Source organism: Trichomycterus rosablanca, chromosome 24, assembly GCF_030014385.1.
Source record: "Trichomycterus rosablanca isolate fTriRos1 chromosome 24, fTriRos1.hap1, whole genome shotgun sequence".
Taxonomy (NCBI): domain Eukaryota; kingdom Metazoa; phylum Chordata; class Actinopteri; order Siluriformes; family Trichomycteridae; genus Trichomycterus; species Trichomycterus rosablanca.
Genome location: NC_086011.1, coordinates 16,956,920 through 16,980,501, shown reverse-complemented (window position 1 = coordinate 16,980,501; position 23,582 = coordinate 16,956,920). Strand labels below are relative to the sequence as shown.

The 23,582-nt window shown below is 40.7% G+C and overlaps 1 protein-coding gene across 1 annotated transcript; it reads right to left on the bottom strand.

The window, feature by feature from the left end:
- Nucleotides 1-1,265: 1,265 nt before the first annotated feature.
- Nucleotides 1,266-22,231, bottom strand: nampt2 (nicotinamide phosphoribosyltransferase 2). The gene is made up of 11 exons (XM_062986252.1): nucleotides 22,160-22,231; nucleotides 17,333-17,471; nucleotides 12,089-12,192; nucleotides 11,876-12,004; nucleotides 9,720-9,878; nucleotides 8,473-8,603; nucleotides 7,164-7,389; nucleotides 6,259-6,378; nucleotides 5,694-5,834; nucleotides 5,478-5,603; nucleotides 1,266-5,297 (listed from the first exon to the last, which is right to left on the bottom strand). Exons 1-11 carry the CDS (start codon nucleotides 22,205-22,207, stop codon nucleotides 5,124-5,126), a joined length of 1,497 nt encoding a protein of 498 aa, XP_062842322.1. The 5' UTR covers nucleotides 22,208-22,231; the 3' UTR covers nucleotides 1,266-5,123.
- Between the last annotated feature and the right edge of the window lie 1,351 nt (nucleotides 22,232-23,582).

Sequence of the window (23,582 nt, the reverse complement as noted above, 5' to 3'; positions counted from 1 at the left end):
ATAATCCAGGATAAAGGTCAGGGCAGCGCAGTAGAAGAGCTTCTAATCTCCAGTCTGATCAAAACAGGCTATGGTCGGGCTACCGAAGCTGGTGCAGGTCAGATTTAAACAGTGTCGTCATGTTTTATTTTACTTGTACAGAGAAAATCCCACAGGAGCTGCTGCTCTGCTATTTAACTCCAGTTATGAGAGACATGTGGCCCATGTGCCAGCTAAAAGGCCGTGCCACTATTTATATCTGATCAGAGCCCAACTAGTCACCCTGGAGAAAAGCTCTGCTTGAATAGTTCCCCAGTTATGCTAGGGATGTCCTTCTGGTTGCTATGATACTACAGGTGGTTGCTAGGTTGTTGTTAAGCAGTTGCTATAGTATTCCAGGTTGTTGCAGTGAGATTATTTAATTGGAAGGTACTGCTGGGGTGCTGCTAGGCGGTTGTTATAACATCCCAGGTGGTTGCTAGGGTGCAGTATTATTTAATTAGAGAGGATTGCTATTATGCTGCTAGGAAGCTATAGGATTGAAATAGGGTTGCTGAGATTTGACTAAGGTGTTCCAGGTGTTTCTAGGGTTATAGAATGCCAAGCGGCTTTAAGTATGTTGCTAGGTGGTTGCTGAGGTGTGCAGTACCATTGTTATTAATTTGCATTTTATTTTTAGTTGATTTTTGAATAATAAAAATAAATAGAAAGGAAACATCACCACATCACTGTCCCAATTTAAAGAAAGAAAAGGATTCCAATGTTTTTACTGATTAACGTTGTTGTATTTTGTAAATACGTCAATTAAATAAAGGTTCAAGTGAGCGTGAGGATCTGAGTGAGTTTGACGAGGGCCAAATTGTGATGGCTAGACGACTGGGTCAGAGCATCTCCAAAACTGCAGCTCTTGTGGGGTGTTCCCGGTCTGCAGTGGTCAGTATCTATCAAAAGTGGTTCAGGGAAATTCCCCAGATCTCAATCCAATCGAGCATCTGTGGATGTGCTGGACAAACGAATCCGATCCATGGAGGCCCCACCTCGCAACTTATAGGAGTTAAAGGATCTGCTGCTGACATCTTGGTGCCAGATACCGCAGCACACCTTCAGGGGTCTAGTGGAGTCCATGACTTGATGGGTCAGGGCTGTTTTGGCAGCGAAAGGGGGACCAACACAATATTAGGAAGGTGGTCATAATGTTATGCCTCATAGGTGTATACACTAGTTGGTGTTAAAGTGCAATTTAATTCAAACCTAAGCAAGAAGAAAAACTGTACAGACCAGAAATATGAGGAAACAAAAGGAATTTATTTCTTTTCTCATACTAAGTATCTGTTTTGTAAAAACAATACAGTAAAATGAACAGAAAGGGTGAGAGGAGGCGAACAGCGGTAATATTACTGCTACAATTTCCAAAAATTATTTACACAACAGCATCATACACAGCTTTAGTGTGGTAACTATTACTATCCATTACTAACAGTTATTATTGAAATAGAAAAAAGAGGTAGGGTCGATCTGCTTCATATATCTAATGTTCAGAATCACACTGGAAACAGGCCACGACCACCAACCAGACAAACACACACACACACAAACACTGCATTTCTCAACCTGCGTCTGACTGGAAGACGGAAAGACACGTCTACACTGAGACAGACAGATAGACAGACAGATTGACAGACACATGTGCCAGTAGATGCACTGACGAAGGCAAAAGGACGAATTACAAGCGGTCGTTCATGCGTCTAATGGAGGAAATGAGAACGGCATCAGAGTGGACGAGAGAGGAAGGGTTAGAGCAAGGGAGAGAACGTGAGAGAGCATCAGAATCACTGCAGAGATGTTGAGGCAGTGTTGAGAGTTATGGGCCTGGGTTATGCTTCAGATAAACGCTTCAGGAGGGAAAACCAGACAGTAATGCGAACTGGGAAAACATTACGGTGCTTCCATTCCCATTTAACCATTTAACCCTGGTCAAGGTTGTTGCGAGTTTGTAATCACACAGAAAAACAATCCAGGGCATCACTCATGGTTAGGGTTAGGGATGATTTAAAGCAGCCAATCCACCTTTTGCACGTTTGTTAAAAGGTGGAAGGAAACCAGAGTGCCCGGAGAAAGCTCTTATCATGAAATAAGCGTTTCATTATTTAATGATTAAATGTAAACTAATTCAAGTAGCGAAACAAACAAAAACAAGAAGAAATAAAATATTATGTGGTTTGGGATGCAGCATCTGGGTCACCATGCTATGATGCTTCTGAATCATCTTAAGTTACTTTTTTACTTAAGAGTGTTAATATTTTTGAATATATACGGATATATTTGAAAGTGGCAGCCTAGTAGGTAGAGCTTTGGGCTATCAATCAAAAGGTTGAGAGTTCGAAGCCCAGCTCTGCCATGCAGCCACTGTTGGGCCTCTGAGCAAGACCCTTAACCCTCTCTGCTCCAGGGGCACCCTACAATGGCTGACCCCAGCTTCCAAACAAGAATCGAGTTGTACTGTACACGTGTATCTGTATATATGACAAATAAAGGCGTTTATACTTTTAAATGCAGTTAACACAACACAGACCGGTTTCTAGACAGAGCCAGCGTTTACGGATTAGTTATGCTGTAAAAAAATATATTTTAAATGTACTGACAGTAATTCCTGATAATTTTTAATTCTAAAAATATATCTACTAACATTTATTAGTTTTGATTATCAGTTTAATATATGCTGAGATATGCTTAGTGGCTTTGTAAACAAGAGAAACAACAACAAATAAGTAAAAGTTACAAAACCCAATTTTACCAATTTTGCTGAAATCATTTATTGCACCTTATCACATGCAAGTATCACATCTAATTCTGTCATGACGGTCTGATTATAATCATACGGTGCTTTAAACAGTCAATAAAATGTGTATTTTTATTATTTCATGTATTGCTATAGCCTGTGGTTTATCTTTGGACCAAATAAAAGCCACACGCTTCTTTAGCCCAAGTTCTTTAGGCAGTCAGACACGCTACTGGTAAAGCATAAACCAGGCTGAAGTTTGTGAACGACAGGGTTAACACACAAACACACACGAGTACACAGAACACACACGGCACACTTGCATCTTTCTCATTTCCATGAATCATTAATGGATCATAAATTTAGTGCAACAGGAGGAAAACGTCCCTTTCTGTGCAGCATTAACTCACTGATGAGAGATTTAACAAAAGGAACTTTTACATCCTGGGAAATTGGAATAATTCCAGTTATACCAGCCAAATATGTTTATTTGGTATCTATTTAGATTTAAGTGCGTGTTCTTGTGGATCAACAAGTACACACACAAACGGAAGGCTTAGACTTAGATTTCAGACCTTCGTGTTTAAAATCACATCCTTTGCTGCATGGTTGATTCCTGTGCATCATAAATCTGTCTACTGGTACAAACTTCATGTTACTGTTGGTAGTAATGGTGATGATGGCAGTCGTAATGTTTAATGGCTGGACTTGTATCACAAGAGAGGTGATATTCGTATTTAATGACAAGCATGGTAGTACATTATGCCTTTTATTTTACAGCACTAATCACTGATGGTGCTACATTTAATCATTCACACTGACCGCTTCATCCTGGTCAGAGACCACCACATGAAAAACACCGGGCACTAGGCAGAAAGAAGTCCTGGACAGGTCAGCAGTCCATGGCTCTTTAAATTAAACACAGTAGAAGCGATGTAGGACGCAAATCTTCTCACAGACCAGTGTGCATGTCGTCAGGACCCAGGCTGCTTTGCATCACCCACTGATTTTGCAACAGTTGGCGTAGTGGAACTTCCTTTATCACGTCCCAACTGAGAGCAAAGCAGCTCGGTGTGTTTCATAACGAAACACTTCCTCAGTCATCTTGTGCTGCGATGACATTCACAAATTAAGGGCTGTGTCCCAAATCACACTTCTACATCTAGCAGTAAGCTAAATTTGTACGAGGATTATAATCTTACATAATACTTAGTATGTAATATGTGGTTTGGGTGTGGTGTGGTTTCTTAAAGACACGGTAGACTTTTAGGGTCATATTTCTTTGCAGTAAATCTACCGTGACTAACAGATTCGCACTGCTGATTTCCCGTGTGCCTTTAAAGTCATTCAGCAGGTTTCATGTCACAGAGTATGTCATAACAATGTGTCATAAGTCGTCCCCTCACCATCAAATACTAAATAATTATGAAAGAGTGCGGGTGGAACATTTAACTCTTCTTTTGTGCTGCCCTTGATAGAGCAATATGGATATAGACAGCCAATCCAACTAAAAAGGAGAACCTGCGAAACTCAGCAATTGAGGATCTGCTGCTGCAGTAGCATCCCAGTGTTTTTTAGTGCGAGGTCATTTCTGCAATCTTGTCGTGGTTAGCAAACTGATTTCAGAGAGATGCTTTTCTAATACGGCCACAAAAAGCCTTTCAGATTTATAGATGCATAGGTTCAGTATTCATGGAAGATTGATTTTTAAAATCCTACATCAGCATAAAAGAGAAAATTTCCAACCTGTGAATTTCCTTCACTTAGTCCTGATGCGGTGTTTAAAAAAATGACACACAAACTTAGGTAAAAGAACCCTGCCGATAATACTCTACTGGTGTATCTTTTCTCCATAAGAAACAAGCACCAACAGTAATATTTGGCATTTTATAAAAGTTGGTAAAGGTAGATCATCACATGCTGTTTATTATTCTATTTATTCTATGTCTGAGTGTTTAAAAAATGATTCAAATTAAATAAAATTCTTCAAACTGCACTTATTTACATCTCATGGGCGCCCGCAGCATTTTAAAAACCAACTGGTGAGCCAGAAGCTAGAATTTAGATTAGAAATGCTGATTTCTAAGGCTAACCAGTTGGCAAGCAGCATTACTTTTTTAATTTTACACCCCACCCGTTACATCGTAGCGGTGCATCCTCTGCAAAGATCTTTCCACGTTAATAAAACAAGCTGTTTGCATTTACGCAGAGAATGTAAAGGACTGGCAACCCAAACCTAAAACTATAAACGAGTAAGATCCGAATTCAGAATCCTTCTAACACTACTAGTCTGTAAATACAGACTGCATATTCACTGGGATCGGGGGTAATTGGTTGGTCCGTCGGTGGGTGGCCGGTGCTGGGATTAGTGCACGCCGTTCATGATGTGTTTCTGGTGGATGTCGAGTGTGTTGCTGTGGTCCTCGTTGTGCTGTGCCGGGGTCAGGTCCTCCTCCCACAGGCGAGCGTTCTTCCGGATCTCGTCCAGTGAGTACTCCTTTACGATGGTCCCGTTCTCGAACACAGTCACCAGCATGTCCTACAGGCACATAAATACACCATCATGGTTATTACTGGTGGTGGGTGAGGGGCTGCTTCAAAATCAACATTGTGTTGTTGATCACATGATCTCCTTTATAGAACCAGCAAAAACGAAACCCCAAGAACATTTACATTCTTTTCCTTTCATTAAATAATTCTAGTAGGCACCACTTCTCACCTCTTCCGGTTTGCCCGCGCCCCTCTCCACGGTCTCGATCAGCCCATCTGAATTCCTCCTCAGGGAGAGACGACCGCGCTTCGATCCTTTAGACGGGTCCGTCACCGGCTGCTTATACACGTCCATCTGCACACAAAACATGCAAAATAATGTTTCTTTCTAACAAAAATGTTCATTATTAACATAAAAACAAGTAACATATCCTCTTCTGCTCACCCCTTTGCCTTTAGTCTCCACATAGCTGCACTTAAAAGCACAGTTGAGCGTATCTCTGTTGAGTTTCTGCAGCAGGGCGCTTCCACAACCGAAAAACACGTTCTCTGCACTCCAGCCCTCGTCGCTCAGCTTCTTCAGGATCTGAGAACAGAACACACAGGAGAGTTGCAGGCAAGGTTTGAATGTAAGTCTGTCGCGTTAACAAAATAATTTGAAAAAGTACATTATTTATTTACACAGTAGTTGATATGGTTATGCTTTAACTGTGTTTACATTGTTTTTCACTAATACACATGGTAACTATAAATATATAAAAAATTTTAAGGAATCTGTGTTTTTTACAAAGTAGAAATGTCACTTGTAGACAACCTTTATTCTATATCCAACATCAACAATCAATTCCAGTGATTCTTGATTGAGTTTTTATGGCTGGTTGCCAGATTTTTTACATCTGTTTGCAGACAGCATGACCAAAAAAATGCCAACCTGCTCATTGAAAGGCGTGTCCACATACTTTTGGCTATGTTCATCATTAAAAAATTCCGTAAAACAATAAGAGCTGCACCTTGTCGACGGAACAGAGATCAATTCCGTCTCCCTGAATGATGCGCAGATAGGATGGAAGAACCTTGTAGCCCACAGAGTTCAGAGAGCAGCCGAAACGCTCCTCCAAAATTCGGATCACCTGCAGAACAGAGACAGAACATGAAGAAAGAAAAAGTATGATTGTAATGATTGTGGTTTAGAACCATCATTAAAACCTCCCTCCCTCAGAACAGCAAACTGTGCCTGTTTGGTTGCCCAGCAAGGTTGATAGCACTGCCTGGGTTTCAAACTCTTACTTAATTTTGTAATACTTCTCAGGTAGAAGCAGGCAAGCAATCATGTTACATTCAGATGTTCATATTTTTCTAATTCTTCTTCAAGCATGTCTACAAATATAAGTAAAAACAGCAAAAAAATAAATAAATAAATAACAGAACAATTAAAAAAAAAAAAAAAGAGAAAAAGTAAAATTAAAATTGGTAAATAAAAAAAAAAAAAGACAAAAAAAAAAAAAAAAGACAAAAAAAATTAAAACTACAAATGAAAAGTAAAAAAGAAAAAATGAAGCAAAAAAACACAAACAAGCCAGAATAAAAGAAAAATACAAAAAAAATACAGAAAGTTTAAAAAAATAAAAAAATTTAATTAAATAAAAAAAATACAAAAACAAACAAACAGAAAGGTAAAAAAATAAGTTTAATTAAATTAAAAAAAACCAAAAACAAACATATAGAAAGGTAAAAAAAATTAAAGTTTAATTACATTTTAAAAAGGCAAGAAATTAAAAAAGGCAACCAGAAAATCGGACAGAATAATAATAGAATAAATCAAAGAAAAAGCAAAAAAGCTAAAAAAAACCCTAAATGTTTAGTGTTTATTGTAAACTAAACCAGTATTAAATCTGCCCTGATGGCTGTGACGCACCTCCAGCAGTGTTTCAGTAGGATCTCCGGAGTCAGGTCGGATGACGAGCGAGGAGTCGTCGCTGCGCTCCATCACTCTCTCCTTCAGTTTATCGCCCCAGATGTGCTTACAGGCCTTGAAGATGTCATAGCTGTCGCTGACCACTGCTACAGGGCCGGTGGGGAACTGGTCCAGCAGATGCTCGTACGCCTCCTTCTCTCGACTCCGACCCCAGGAGATGATGGTGCTACACGAGACATGAAAATTATAGTCAGCGCCCAAACACACAAAAGTCTTTTTTTTCCTTTTTTTATTTATTCACCTTCAGTAAGGGTTCAGTGGGTGTGGTGCCACCCAGAAACACATGCTGTGTGGCATCCACATTATCTGCTGTGCCATGGTGAGGGGAATTTGGGGTTTTCACCATGTCCTTTTTACTTTCTGTTTTCACTTTGACTTTCTCAGTTTTCTTTTTTCTTTTTATTCTTGGTGTCCCATTTGTCATCTGTTTAGACATTTCTATATCTCTTCCCTTTCCATATTTACCATCTTGTTAAACTCTCCATTCTTTTATTTCTTTCATTTTTACCATCATTTTATTTCTTCCTTTTTTACTATCATCACTTTTTTTCTTTCCTGTCGTCCCTGCCCGTCCCCTGACATGAATTCATTAATTCCCTATCTTCCCTACAATATTCCTCCTAGATTTTCCATCTTTATGGTCCTTTTCTGTTTTTTCTGCTATTTTACTTTTTTAAATTGTTCCTTTCAACCATCTTTCCTGCAATTTTTTACTTATTTGCTTATTTTCAGTCTTTCAGCTTTGCCATTTTTACCATCATGAACGTATGAACTCTATGATTTGCACTACAGCAAAGTGGTGCGTTGTTACCTAGAAAAATCATGCAATAAGAATACTAAATTATAACTAAATCAAACAGTAAGCCCATTTCCAAAAAAAAAACGTTTATTTAAAATATTTAGGGAGTTCATTATTTATAATGAAAGTTCTTGTGCCGTGGATAGAAACCCTTCTCTTTAATAGGGATGAGTTTTAGAAGGTTTGTTGGTGCAACCTGGCCTCAATTTCAGTGCAGTTAATTTGCAAAAAGTGTGGAGATTACAGATCATGGCAGTATCGGTGAGACTTGATCAGATCAGAACAGATAAAGTCAAGAGATATAAAAAAATCAATCATTTAAACAGAAAACAGATTCACAGATTAATCAGTGATAAGAAAGGCAGTTGACGAGACACTGACAGATGTTTCTGTACAGCAGGTTAAATGTTTGTGAGTAGAAGCTGTGTACTGGGCAGCGTATGTGGGTACCTGTGTTCTGCAGCTGGTATGGAGAAACCCGCCATGGGGCAGTTGTAGTAGCGCTGGGCCATAAGCAGTCCGGCTACCGTGTCTGTACTGCAGAAGTTCACCAGGTGAGCGGCTCCGCCCAACGCTGCAGACTGCATGGAAGAGAACGGAATTGATCTACTGAGTGATCAGCTGAAAGTTGCACATAATTATTACAAGTGCAGTCGCAAGGAATAAGTTTGTGAACCCTTCCAAGGGACGTGTTTGACTGCACTACTCACTCTACCCTAAATCATAACACCAGTGCACAGGAAATTTGCAGGAAATAAAACGCTTTCAGAAAACATATTAACACTTGTGTTGTTTTCTACTGAATGTGATCTTTACAGCAGGAACTGTTTAAGCTGATTACTTCGATAAAGGCTAAAAAAAAAATGAATTCACCTTGAATTACCAGCTAAGTATATCTGATGCATATGTGCAATGCCAGCAACAGATAAAAAATGATTTAAAAAAAAAGAACATTTTCTGCTAACAGCTCATAGCAATGACCTCTTTTTAAAAGGAAAGTAGTGTTCACACAGTCAGCACAACAGTTTTGTTTATTACCGGAGGCAAACTGCTTTAAAGTTTTACATGGTTACAAAAGGTCCCTGATGTTCTAGCCAATTTAAAACACTTCACACATTTCCATGAGATTTAATCAAATTAATCACCTACACCAGGCAAACACACTTTACTTCTTCATCAGGAAAGCCGTACTGAGTTGTTTTGGCTTCATATTCCAATCTCCACTTTTTCTTTTATTTTTATTTATTCATTTTGCCCGATATACTGACTTAAACACCAGAGTAATTTCAGCATGGGTCTATAGCAACTCATTTTAATTCCAGACAAGGAAAAACCGAGATGTGTTAATCATTATGTGGTCTTCCTGTCTTCCTTTTAACCCCCTACACACAGACATCCCCACCCACCGTCTGTCCTTTCAAAGCAGAGTGTTTTTCAGTGTTTCTCTCTCCACTGCAACTCAAAAACTGCTCTTTTTTCGGATCATTAGCTGTGCCAATATGAACAATAATTTAACTTATTAACGTCTGAGACGATTATCAGTAGCAAAAACAATATAAAATGCTGCCAACCCATTCAAACAATATAAAAAAAACACAAAAAAAACACTTACACATCGCTATATATGTAAATATATATTTGCTTATTATTAATATTTGTATCTGTATATGTGAAAGACTGTGTCTGAAGTCTCCTACCTCCTGCGAAGAGACTCCCCTGTAGCCGAAATCATGCAGCTTATACTCCAGGCCCTCGAAACTTCCCGACGTGGCCTTCAGATGCTTGGCCAAAATCTTTTTGAACTCCCTGGACATGGTTGCCACGGTAATGGGGTACCACATTTGGACCAGCATCGTCTGCAAGAAGAAAAAAAAAGGGATTCAAAACGCAAGCATCAGGAATACGAGTGCGGGTGAACCGAACCTCGATGTGCTGTGTGATAGAAACGTACGAATGTGAGACATGCTCAGTAAATGAAGGACAATCATGGACCTCACAATATTTTATTTGGCTTAAATTTTAATTGGGACTCATTTAATGAATCATATCATTTATGAAAGCCTTTAGGGATGCTTACTTTTTGTTTGGTCAATTACTGCATCTATACCATGTGCACATGACATTATATTCATTACATAGTAATAACTGTTCTGATTTTCCAGTTAATGGAGTTTTTTATTCTTTAGTAGGAAGAACAAGGAACACAGCATCCTGACTCAACCTTTCACCTAATAACTAAGCATTACTTACTGTACAGCAAGTAAACTATGTGCGGTTTTCTTTTTTCGTCCTTGGGACTGTTTTGCTGGACCTGGACTGTTTATACTATAGTATTGTGCTTATCTTCATGAACAGTCCTTCACACTCCATGAATCGTCTTTAATAGCCACCTAGCACACAACCGTAACGTTTAAACTTCATATAAAGACTAGTTGTACTAAACCGTGCCTGTAAACAATATTAAAATATGTACACTATGTACAATATGATGTATTTTATGATACTATCAATAACATTACTGAGTTAAAATGTTATCAGAGCTACGCTGATTTTAAACAATGGATTTGTTTATCTACATCTACATGGTTATTTACCAAGTCATTTCTGAGAATAACCAGTCTCACCGCACTGCTGGCTGAATAACCAGTCTCACCGCACTGCTGGCTGAATAACCAGTCTCACCACACTGCTGGCTGAATAACCAGTCTCACCACCTTTCGCAGCAATGACTGCCACAAAACAATTGCCATAATAAATGACGTATTTGCCACGCACACCGGCATCGACGGTTCATGTAAGGACTCATGTAAGCCCTACTCGAACATTCAGTTGGATTTCAGATCACTGAATGGTTATAATTTGTAATGGTTATCATTTAAATAGTTGCAGTAATGCCAACTATACCTCGGCATTGGCTGATCAGAGCTGGGATTTCGAATACATCGGATCAAATCTCAGCTCTGCCATCCGGCTGGGTGGCTGCATGTGTAACGATTGGCTGTTGTTCATAGGGTAGGATAAAGCCGGATAGGGACTCCTGATAACTAAGCCAATTACAACCTCCGCTAGCTGGTTGATGGCGTCTGCACAGAGTTGAGGAATAACGCTGATCAGGGTGTGGCTCTCCGTGCACAAAGCTGATCGGCATATGAACTCGCCTCGTGCAGGCGGAGGTGAAAAGATGCAGTCGGCTACTGCACACGTGTTGGGGGGGGGGGGGGGGGGTGTCATGTGTATTCATCGGCATCAACTCATGGACATGGTCATGATCTTCTGTTCATTTCAGAGTGAGTTTCTGGCTTCCCAAATTACAGCAAGTCGTGAAGCAGCAGAACAGCCCCAGAACATCACCTGTCTCTTCTAGAACATTAATTATCCTATCTGTGGTTTCCTTTTCTGGTAGAAGTACTGGACCACTGACCAGAAGGTTGCTGGTTTAAACCACACCTTTGAACTAGATCCGTAACCCTCAATTACAGTGTAAACACTGTATTCGGACACAATTGTATGCCGCTTTGGACAATAATGAGAAAAAACAGGCAGCTAATACTGACCGTTATGTGATTAACCTACAGTGACAGTTTGCTCTGATCATAAAGATGAGAACAATCAAATTCTCCTAACTTATAAAAACAAAAATGCTTATTTTTGAGCACGATACTGACACCTACAGGCTGGATGGGATGTACCGGCATGTTTACACTCCCCCCTGCGTTGTGGCGAGGCAGCCGCAGGACCAGCACAGGCAGCAGCAGCTCACTGAACGCGACACTAAAACGAGCTGCTCATCGAAAGAAAAACCCAAAATGAACGTCAAAATTCTGCTGAAACGTTTACTGAAGAGCTAAAATACCTCTACGAAGTTGGTCAGCCAGTAGAAGTCGGGGTCAGTGTTCTCCACTGTGAAGAGGACGTTTCCTCTGGGAATGACTTTCCCCTCAGGAACGGCTTTGATGCGGATTGGAAGACGGCCGTCGTATCTCTAAAATAAAAAACACAGATGGTCGTTAGTTTATCGAGAATGATTCTTTTAAAAAATATGAACAGTAGGGCAATAAGATCAAACCTCCAAAACTTTTCTCCAGCCCTCTTCATCAAACACGGACTGTTTGAAGTGCATCTGGTAAAAGAGTTTCGCCTCCTGGATCTTCTCCTCTGTTACCACGCACCCTGGACACAGAGTTCATACTGCAATCAGCTACAGACCTCAAGAGACAATTAAACGTATTTCTTTTTTTGTCTTTTCTTTATTTTGCCCCCCTTACTTTCATCCTCATCATTTTTAATTCCCTTGCTCTACCCCTGGCCTTGGCAAGGGGAGCAACATTTACATTTCGGCATTTAGTAGACACTTTTAACCAAAGTAACAGTATACTGTTTACGCAACTGAAGGCTAAGGGCCTTGCTCAAGGGTTCAACAGCAGCAACCTGGCAGTGTTGGGGCTTGAACCAGCGACCTTTTGAATACTGGATCTGTACCTTAACCACTGGGCTACAACTGCCACAGACCATCATCATGTGCGTGCACTCGCTGTACACTTCTTTTTACCCCTTGCGCAGGCGCCAAGTCCAGCCAGCAGAGGTCACATCTGCAGCAGCACTGAGGAACTCTATCAACCTCCCTCCCTCCCTCTGACACAGCCAACTGTGCCTATTAGACACCCGACTGGGTGGCACAATGGATTCAAACTCAAGAGCTCAAGATCTCAGTAGAAAAGCAGAATTTCTGAGAGCTCTTCGTGTCGCGGCCATAACAGTGAGCCTTGCTGGCTGGTTAAAGAGGCGGACGGTGACTTTACGGATGTCGGTCAGTATGGGACTTCTGCAAAGGGAATCGGAAATGATTAAACTGAATAGCGAAAGAGGAACATTCACATCTGACAGTTTAATTCCAGAAAAAAAACAGTCTGCTTATGGTATTTAGTGTATCTGGGGGGCTTAGATTGGCACTAGACAGGGTGCCAATCTGTTACAGGGGAACAAAAACCACCAGGATCACTAACGCATACCTTTATTCACGCACCCATTATTAGAGATGCAGTTTGGGATGCAATCTGGTCAGATTGGGCTGTCTCGGGCTGGTAACAGGAGGCTTAAAGCGTCCAGCTGACCAGCTGTGCTATAAACACCGCAGTGCCGAAAGGTCACATCACATTTTAACACTGTCCACATACGGTGGCTATCATCACGCTGACACAAGCCAAACACCACACGTTCCCATACTATCACTGTTGTGTATTCACTATGCAAATCCCGTCCTGCAGACACTTACATAAAGAGACTTCATCCTATCACTAGGAGTTGGTAGTTTCGTTAACAAAGATCCACGTGATGAGAATTAAGTGTGGCAAGTGAAGACGTGCCTTTTTAAGAACAACACTTCTGTACCAGCCAGCAGCCTGGTCATGTGTTCTGGGCTAATTTGTTCAGGCTGACTGATTCCTACAGATCGACCTTGTGCTAAGTCTCGTCGCACAAGGACACAAATTGCATGCGTGCGCAAAGACGAGCACATGAAGGTTTCACACTCGGCTTACTGAAATATAGACTAGAACGCGGGCTTATTTTAGTGTTGGCCAACATACCAGCAAAAAACTGGAATAAGCTTGCAAACTGTCTCACATTATTTAGGCTGGACCGAAAATAGTGAGCCAAGATGAGCTGGCGTGTATAGACGACGATCTCATAACTATTACGTAAAAAAAAAAAACAGGAAGTGAAGATGCATCTTGTGCTGTCTAAGGCATATGACACTGATTGTACCCATGTTACGTGATGCTTATTTTATAACCAAGGTTATATAAAGGCATGTGGAGCGTGTCCGCCTACTGAGCTTTAATTCTATAACTGTCGGACTGGCAAGAAAATCACGCCTAATCACCAGGTGTGTGCCATCTACATGTACTGACTAGCCGGTTCATACTAAGCCTGTGAATAAAAAATTACACATACACAGCACAACTGGTAGACGCACCAAGCAGAAGCAAATCTGCTATTTCATCAACAAACGGGAACATTTTGGTCGCAAGCTGACACCAAACTTCTAGATGAAGTAATAAATTGATCTGACCTGGCGGTCTTGCAAAGGAATGGAACAGAAGAAATCTGAACAGCCCTGGGGACATGACTTGCATTTGCATACTAATACAGGACTGATGCTGACATTTTATGATGTCATAACATCTGGCACATGTTCACTCACTCACTTTCTTAACCGCTTACCCAATGAGGGTCGCGGGTGGATGCTGGAGCCTGTCCCAGCTTTTCAATGGGCGCAAGACACACAGTAACACCCACACAAACATACATTCACCTATAGAGCAATTCAGTGTCTCCAATTAACCTGACTGCATGTTTTTGGACTGTGGGAGGAAACCGGAGCTCCTGGAGGAAACCCACGTGGGCACAGGGAGAACATGCAAACTCCGCACAGAAAGGATCGAACTCTGCACGCATCGAATCCAGGACCTTCTTGCTGTCACATGTTCAGGATGATTTGATTGTTTTATGGTGTTAATCTCAAAGACAATCAGCTGGATTTTCTGGGTAAATTCTGGGAAATGTTCTTATATCATAAAAAAAAAAAAAAAAGGTGGCACAGCAGGACAGTTTGCTAGCAGGGGAGGTGTTAAATCTTTGAGGAACCTCTAAATCTATCATATTTTCAGCAGATATGAAACATGAACTGTCCTGAATTGGCTCTTTGGCTGCACAAGCATTAATTGTAAACTATTTGTTCATCTATATCTATACAGTTCCATATACATTAAGACAAACCTAATAAACTGACCATTTCAGCGCTCCAAAACCTTGGATTCTTTTAAGAGGAGGAATAGTTTTTTTACTTAACGTTTGGGTGACTGTCACATCTATACACCTTTTTTTCTATTTTTTATTTTTATGCATTTTCTCCCATTTCTTCTCCCCAATTTAGTGTAGTCAATTGGTCCTCCGCTGCTGGTGGATCCCTGATTGCAGTCGAGGTGGGTATACTGCTGCTCACGCCTCCTCCGACCCACGCGCAGCCCCTAGAGGAACCCTTTTTCACCTATGCACTCTGCTCAGGCGCCTCTCTATCGGTCAATCAGGGTCCTCACACAGCGTTTTAAGACCCCACCCACATAGTCCGGTCGTCCGGCTCTAGCAGAGGCGTGTCTGCTACAGGCACTACCAATTATGCCCGTTAGGTGGCGCCCAACCGACCGGTGGCAACACTGTTTCGAACCGAGGAGTTCAGAATCTCGGCGCTGGTGTGCTAGTGGAATATCGCACTGTGCCATCTGTGCACCCCATGTATGTATGTGTATGTATGTATATACAGTGTATCACAAAAGTAAGTACACCCCTCACATTTCTGCAAATATTTCATTATATCTTTTCATGGGACGACACTATAGACATGAAACTTGGATATAACTTAGAGTAGTCAGTGTACAGCTTGTATAGCAGTGTAGATTTACTGTCTTCTGAAAATAACTCAACACACAGCCATTAATGTCTAAATAGCTGGCAACATAAGTGAGTACACCCCACAGTGAACATGTCCAAATTGTGCCCAAAGTGTCAATATTTTGTGTGACCACCATTATTATCCAGCACTGCCTTAACCCTCCTGGGCATGGAATTCACCAGAGCTGCACAGGTTGCTACTGGAATCCTCTTCCACTCCTCCATGATGACATCACGGAGCTGGTGGATGTTAGACACCTTGAACTCCTCCACCTTCCACTTGAGGATGCGCCACAGGTGCTCAATTGGGTTTAGTCCATCACCTTTACCTTCAGCTTCCTCAGCAAGGCGGTTGTCATCTTGGAGGTTGTGTTTGGGGTCGTTATCCTGTTGGAAAACTGCCATGAGGCCCAGTTTTCGAAGGGAGGGGATCATGCTCTGTTTCAGAATGTCACAGTACATGTTGGAATTCATGTTTCCCTCAATGAACTGCAGCTCCCCAGTGCCAGCAACACTCATGCAGCTCAAGACCATGATGCTACCACCACCATGCTCGACTGTAGGCAAGATACAGTTGTCTTGGTACTTCTCCCCAGGGCGCCGCCACACATGCTGGACACCATCTGAGCCAAACAAGTTTATCTTGGTCTCGTCAGACCACAGGGCATTCCAGTAATCCATGTTCTTGGACTGCTTGTTTTCAGCAAACTGTTTGCTGGCTTTCTTGTGCGTCAGCTTCCTTCTGGGATGACGACCATGCAGACCGAGTCGATGCAGTGTGCGGCGTATGGTCTGAGCACTGACAGGCTGACCTCCCACGTCTTCAACCTCTGCAGCAATGCTGGCAGCACTCATGTGTCTATTTTTTAAAGCCGACCTCTGGATATGACGCCAAACACGTGGACTCGACTTCTTTGGTCGACCCTGGCGAAGCCTGTTCCGAGTGGAACCTGTCCTGGAAAACTGCTGTATGACCTTGGCCACCATGCTGTAGCTCAGTTTCAGGGTGTTAGCAATCTTCTTATAGCCCAGGCCATCTTTGTGGAGAGCAACAATTCTATTTCTCACATCCTCAGAGAGTTCTTTGCCATGAGGTGCCATGTTGAATATCCAGTGGCCAGTATGAGAGAATTGTACCCAAAACACCAAATTTAACAGCCCTGCTCCCCATTTACACCTGGGACCTTGACACATGACACCAGGGAGGGACAACGACACATTTGGGCACAATTTGGACATGTTCACTGTGGGGTGTACTCACTTATGTTGCAGCTATTTAGACATTAATGGCTGTGTGTTGAGTTATTTTCAGAAGACAGTAAATCTACACTGCTATACAAGCTGTACACTGACTACTCTAAGTTATATCCAAGTTTCATGTCTATAGTGTCGTCCCATGAAAAGATATAATGAAATATTTGCAGAAATGTGAGGGGTGTACTCACTTTTGTGATACACTGTATATATACACATTTTATCAACTGCATCATTCTAGTCAGGGTTGCAGTGAGCTCTGAGCCATGCAGAAACTGGGTGTGAGGCTAATCCAAATATGAGTGCAATAAAGATTAGTCTAGTCCTGTCTTGGGTACATTTGGAAGCTGTGCCACTACTGCAGCATATCTGTACTAGCTTTGTTTGCCACACCAACATAAAGGAAATAATTGGCTCTCGGCATAATAGCTGCCTTTCTTTAACAGCGTGACACCTTGCCATCGTTTAGTAAGAGGTAAAACCACCCCAACAACCCACAAATATAGATTTATTAATAAATCACAGCAGCCATAGCACTCTGAAAAATTAATTCTATCATCAAGCATGCGATTTATAAGATTCAGGCATTCATGATATAGACGAACACCTGCGATGTATTTCTTCAGGAGGTACTGCAGGCCGAAGAACACCACTTCATGGAACTGCTGTTGGCCCTTCTTCTGCCGACACTCAAAGTACGAATACACCTTGTTGAGATCTGGAGGGTACTGCTTGTAGTGTGTTATCTGGGGGGGAATAAGAGGAGATTATATAATAAAGATCTAGTAACGTTCACAGTGCATTTAATTGAACCATTACATCAAAAATTTTGACGTTAATACTAAGAATGGGCAATAAAGCGCAAGTACACACAATAAACATCCCATCCTTTACACACAGACAATACGACTTTGGCTCCTTTTGGAGGCTTTTTGTAGGTGCTTGTGTGGCACAGCGGTCTATTACAGTAGCCCACAACCTTTAAAATCTGGGTTTGAATCGGCCGTCGGGTGTCTACACAGACGTAATTGGCTTTGTCTGTGGGGTAGAGGGGTTTTGAAGGATTGGCACCCTGGTCAGAGTATTCCGACCTTGCTTCTAGTGCTTACAGGTAAAACCGGACCCACAGAAACACTGACATGAAATTAAATAAAACTGTTCATCGAGATAATGGTGTGGAAATGTTGCCCTGACATGATTGGCTATGTCTGAGAAGGAGGCTCAACCCAAACCCAAAGCCCTAAAATGGACTGCGGCCCTGTCCAGTCAAACTCGCATGCGGTCTGCTCATCATTTTATTGGGTGCTAGTTCAGTAATTCATGATTTAAATTATACAGATGCTTAAAGTTCATATACAGACTGTATCTGTACACCAAACTGGAGCATGCACACTGAGGGCGAGTTTTAAATCACCAAGTACAGATCTGTAGCTCCGTTCAGAATTAAAATCAAGCATCAGCTCTTGGAAACGAATTAAATCAGCTTTTTTAATTGCGGCTTTACTTAAACTATTACTTTTCAGTTAATTATGTACATAAATGACAAAACCTTTAGCGATTGTACCATAAATCTAAAGTCAGTGTTTACTGTGTACTCGAGATGTCGAAGCCAAAATATCAGCCAGTACGAGTCGAAGCCTTGAACCAAAGTGCCCTCTCACAAAATGTTCTGAAATGGTTTAATTAGCTGGAAATGCAAACTTAACCAGCAGTAATGGGGGCAAAGTAGCACGTCTAATCTAAAACACAAACAGTTGTTTAAAAACTGCTTCTGTAACCATGGTGGACTCCGAATATAAAATGTACAATAAAATGAAACGAAACACTAGACACGACATTGTACTAATGTGTAACTAAATCTTAATATGCTCTAGTATGTAGTATAAAATGTAACTGCAGACCTCTGACTTCACACCACTTGGAGAACATGGACACCATAGCGGATTAAAAACATAACCAATTTTCCAAACCAACCAATCATGCTTCAGTGATTTAATGCCTTTAAACTCTGCTCTTTCGAAGCTAAGCCTACGCTGATATTAATATGTACCTTCCTGATAAAGACGGGTCAAAATGAAAAGCAATCTCATCTGTGGTCACTCAGTTAATGCAGCAAACTCCTATTAAATCACTGATGAGCTGCTGAAAGTGTATTTTTAAAACATTAGCTTTTTAGAAAATGTATAATAAACATATTAATGATTAATTAATTTTATCATCGTCACTGTATTTTAATGTGCTGATATGATCACTTATACAGTTAATGCACATATGCACCGTACCTACTTCTAAATAAACTCTATTGCACTATATTGTTTATTTTATTCTGTTTATATATAATATACATTTCTTATTTTTTACTTAGTCGGTCAGAGTACCGTACTGTACATCCTCATTGCACACTTTGCTTGATGTTGTACTGTTCATGCTGCTGCTGCTATATTATTTATTATACGTTTAGATATAGTGTTCCTTTTTTATTATTTAACTTAATGTATGTATGTTAACACTTGCACCAAAAGAAATTCCTTGTACATCTGGTACTTGGCGAATAATACAGATTTTGATTCTGATCACTAAGTGACTGTTGAAATCTGATAATGATTGGATTACCAGGGCGAATAAAAAGACGTCTGTGGGGTTAATCAGCGTTCCATTCATCAGCTGATAAGTTGAACTACTCACAGCTTATCTTATTTAACTTCTAACCAGATCACACGAACCTGCTGATTAAATTACTGCTAAAATTACATTAGAAGCTTTCCATTCTATTTACATAAAAGCAATCATTGGTGTCTGGCTGGGATGAAAGTAAAACTGTAACTAGCAGGACAGCTGTGTTGAATAACAAAGCAAACAGAGACGATCGTCCGGCGACGCTGAATACAAACGTACAAATATAGCACATTATACAAGCAGGGTATTTTATAACCCTTAATGTATTAATAGTTACATCAGACAGACTTTGAACCTTGATTTCTCAACTATGCCTCTGGGTTAAATGGCAACCTGCTCATGCCAGCAGGGATCATATTGGTGAACTCTGCATTAAATCACATGAGGAATTTTACAGTAGCTTGTGCTCATTTATTAAACGTTAGCCTGGTGTGGGTGAAGTTCTCCACTCGACGACGTACTGAAATCATTCTTCGCCTTTTAAAAGTGATTACAGAAGAGTCTCGTCTGCCATCTTCCAATTACAGCTGCCCTTCCTGGCTGATTTCCAGAGCCGGTTCACCCGGCAGAGAATATCAGCACTGAGCAACGTATTGCTTTTATTTTTTTATTTAGACTGAGAGATTAGTGATACCAGCAGCTACTCAGCTAGGAGACTGACTCATCAAGCTACTGAGTCATGCTGACTAAACTTTATTATGGTCGTTGTCATGCAGCTTAACAAATAACAGCCTGACACGACAAACAGAAGCTTACAAACATCAATTTTATTGTGACAAAAAGGTTAAAAACTAAAGTATTTTCACAAAGATGACAATTTGCCTATAATAAACACGTCAGGCTTATAAAATGACTTATTTTTAAAGAAACTCTACAAGCAAAGTATTAAACTTTCAATTCTTTTAGTAAATGATTTATTTTATTGCTTATTATATAATCTATATGTGTATTTATTTTGCTTTTCTCTACATGTATGCTTTATTTCAGTTGTTTTAGTCACTAACGTCAGATTAACAAAATTACCACTACAGGCAGGAGTAAAACATTTGACACACATTTTCAGCAGCGCTGTTCCATAAAAGAAAACAAGCGTCTCTAACAAGTAAACATTTGCTTAAAACAATCGCTTAACATTAATAGTAATATTGTTCGCTTTTAACAAACAGTATGACTGTTCTCTGATAAAACAAAAGCCCGTCTCTTACATGCGAGTGCCTGTATTAAAATGTCTAGTAACCATGTAAGTTGAAGTAGTACATAGAGGTATTGCCATGGACGGTACATTTCATGCATCAATAAACAAAAATCAGGTTTCTGATTCATTTTAAGGTTAAACTGTTAAAATCTACACTACACTACAACCAGGAGTGGGTTCAGGTTAGATTTTAAACTACTGGAAGTACATAGTTAATACGTGCATTGCAAGGAGTAGCCAATTTACCTACTGCATGTTTAGGGTTTGTCAGATTCGGCAGCTGCACATTCATGCTGCAAAGCTCTTTAACATCCCAAAGTCGCTTATTCAGATTCAGATCTGGTGACTAGGAAGGCTATTAAAGTACAATAACAAATGGTCCTGTATGAGGCAGAATAATAAAGCACCTGGAGACCAGAATAGCAGCTATAAGAAGTAAATAATGGCTTTAATTAATAGACACGCATGGACAGGAAGACTAAACGGTCGAGTTGCCCCGTAGCCTTTCTGTGAGGTCAAACCAGTATGGCTATTCTTTTCTGACCTCTCTGACCGACAAGGAATTTCTGACTGAACTGATGCTCATTCTTATTCTCAGTGTAAACTCGGAAGACTGGCGTGTGTTTAAATCCCAGATGATCAGCAAACAATCGGACTTAGGCCTGCAAGCCTGGCACCAGCAACCAGGTGACTGTGCCCACGGATATGTTAATTTACACACTATACTGTGTATAAATGTTTGGTTCATATTTCTTAAAAGACACACAAAGTAAATAAAGTAAATTAAAAACTAGAATTAGACAGCACTGTGTTTAAATAGTTCACTTGCAAAACACTTTATTGTAAAAAGAATTAATAAATCTTATCATTCCTAATCAGCCAGGTAGATAACCACTTGGGCTACGTCCCAAACGGCACGTACACCACTGACCACTAGATTTCCCGAAGCGCGCGTCACGCAACACACTCCCTTGTGTAACCAGGGCAACGCTGTGATTAGACACACTACCTAGTGCTTCATCACGTGGTTTGGAACACAGCCGACGACAGTCGCAGGATGCCGAGTGCATTAGCTCTCCACTTTAATTTCGGTTTCGCTTCTGCGATATGGGTGTACGGTTACGTTTCCGTTCCAATTCGCCACAAGCGACACGAATGCACGTCGTTCTGCAGTAAACCAATAAACATTTTATATCGCTGGATATCCAGCTAATGTGCTAAATGCTAGGCGAAGCTACGCTTCCAATGAGCGGGCCATTTAAAAGCATACAAGCGAATAGCATCCATTAGCCAATGTTAACTAGGTATGCGGGTGGAAAATATTAATCTGAATTTCATTAATTGTTTTGAGTCAGAATGGCTCTGTAGCATCCTCGCTGTTTAAATTCCGCATTAAATAATAACGAAAAACAGATGAAAGACGAGCAAGGACAAGCAAAGGCAGGATAGCATAGCAACACAAGCTAATCTGAGTAGCACCGCACAGCGCCATTAAGAAAATGATCATGTAAATAAAGCGCATTATTCATATATTAGGATAAATAATAAACATAAAACTCTCACCTTGTATGAATCCGTGGCCAAAAGAAAATTAAAATCTTGTGCTGCCATTGCGAACAGAGCAGTTACAGGAGAGTGGCTCTCCGTCTGTTGGAGCTGGTTTTTATAGCCGAGCTGAGCAGCGTGACTGGGGGGGTGTCGGGGGCGGGGGCGGGGGGGGGGGGGGGGGGGGACAATCTCTCTCTCTCTCGGTAATCGAACAGTGAGGCGACACCGTGCTGCCCCATGTAGTTTATAAATCCGCATATTTAAAATATAGTGCGTTTATTAATTACTAATCCTCAGTACCGCTGTTTTGGTCAAGTCTGGAATATTTCACACAACATCAGGGTTGAGTTTGGCATGTTCTTAAAAGTAGATTGTTGGCTGATTGAGTAAATAGGTGTGTCAAGTCAAGTCAAATGTATTTGTACAGCGCTTTTTACAATAGACATCGTCTCAAAGCAACTTTACAGCATCTAGGACCGACAAACCCTTGCTGAGCAAGCCGAGGGCGACAGTGGCAAATAATTCAATTCAATTCAATTCAATTCAACTTTATTGTCATTATACAATACAGGGTTGTACAGTATAACGAAACACTGTCAGGCTACATCTCCAGTGCAGACAACGAAAGACAATAGTGCAAAGACAATGGGGGAGGGGATGGGGGAGGTTACCAAAAATTACCATACATAAGGTGCATAGACAAGGTGCAAGAACAAAACAAGGTGCATAGACAGATTGAGGTAGTGGATTTGGATTAAGGGCCTACCTAAGACTACCTTAATATTACAGGAAGAAACCTTGAGAGAACCCAGACTCAGCAGGGATCCCCATCCTCCTCAGGTGGCCTGGAGGATAATTCGAATAAATAGGATTTACACAAATTATAAATTGAACTAAAAGTTATAACTAGCAAAAAAAAACAATGTAAACTATGTAAACAACTGGAGTGTGTGTGCTTTCCGGTCTTGTGATGGACCTGAGCCCTGTCTGGGTTGTGCTGCGCCATAGACGCTCACCTGTTACTTTATTAGGAAGACGATAACAGAGTAATATTCAGTATGTGTTCAATAGCTTTGTCCCATAAAAAATGGGCAGTGTAGCCTAGTGATTAAGGTACTGGACTAGTAATCAAAAGGTCACTGGTTTAAACCCCATCATTGCCAGGTTTCCACTATTGGGCCCTTGAGCAAGGCCCTTAAGCCTCAATTGCTTAGACCATATATTTTCACAGTAAGTGGCTTTGGATACAAGCATCTGCTAAATGCTAAAAATGTAAATAAAATTATATTGTATTTAAATGAAATGAAGTGTTTCTTTTTCACTTCAGTTCTATTTGTGCGTCTTTAGTGTGACAAATATGTACCAGAGGCAGTAAGAAAGGGAATCAGAATTTTTTTTCACTAGAAGTTGGCTAGAAGTTAAATTTGTACTAGACAAG

Coding starts and splice junctions, on each gene's coding strand:
- nampt2 (XM_062986252.1), bottom strand. CDS start 22,207: ATGGCAGCACAAGATTTTAATTTTCTTTTGGCCACGGATTCATACAAG. Junction 8,604..9,719: donor GGGGAGTCTCTTCGCAGGAG/GTAGGAGACTTC, acceptor TCTTCCATGCAG/TCTGCAGCGTTGGGCGGAGC. Junction 6,379..7,163: donor CTACTGAAACACTGCTGGAG/GTGCGTCACAGC, acceptor TCTGTTCTGCAG/GTGATCCGAATTTTGGAGGA.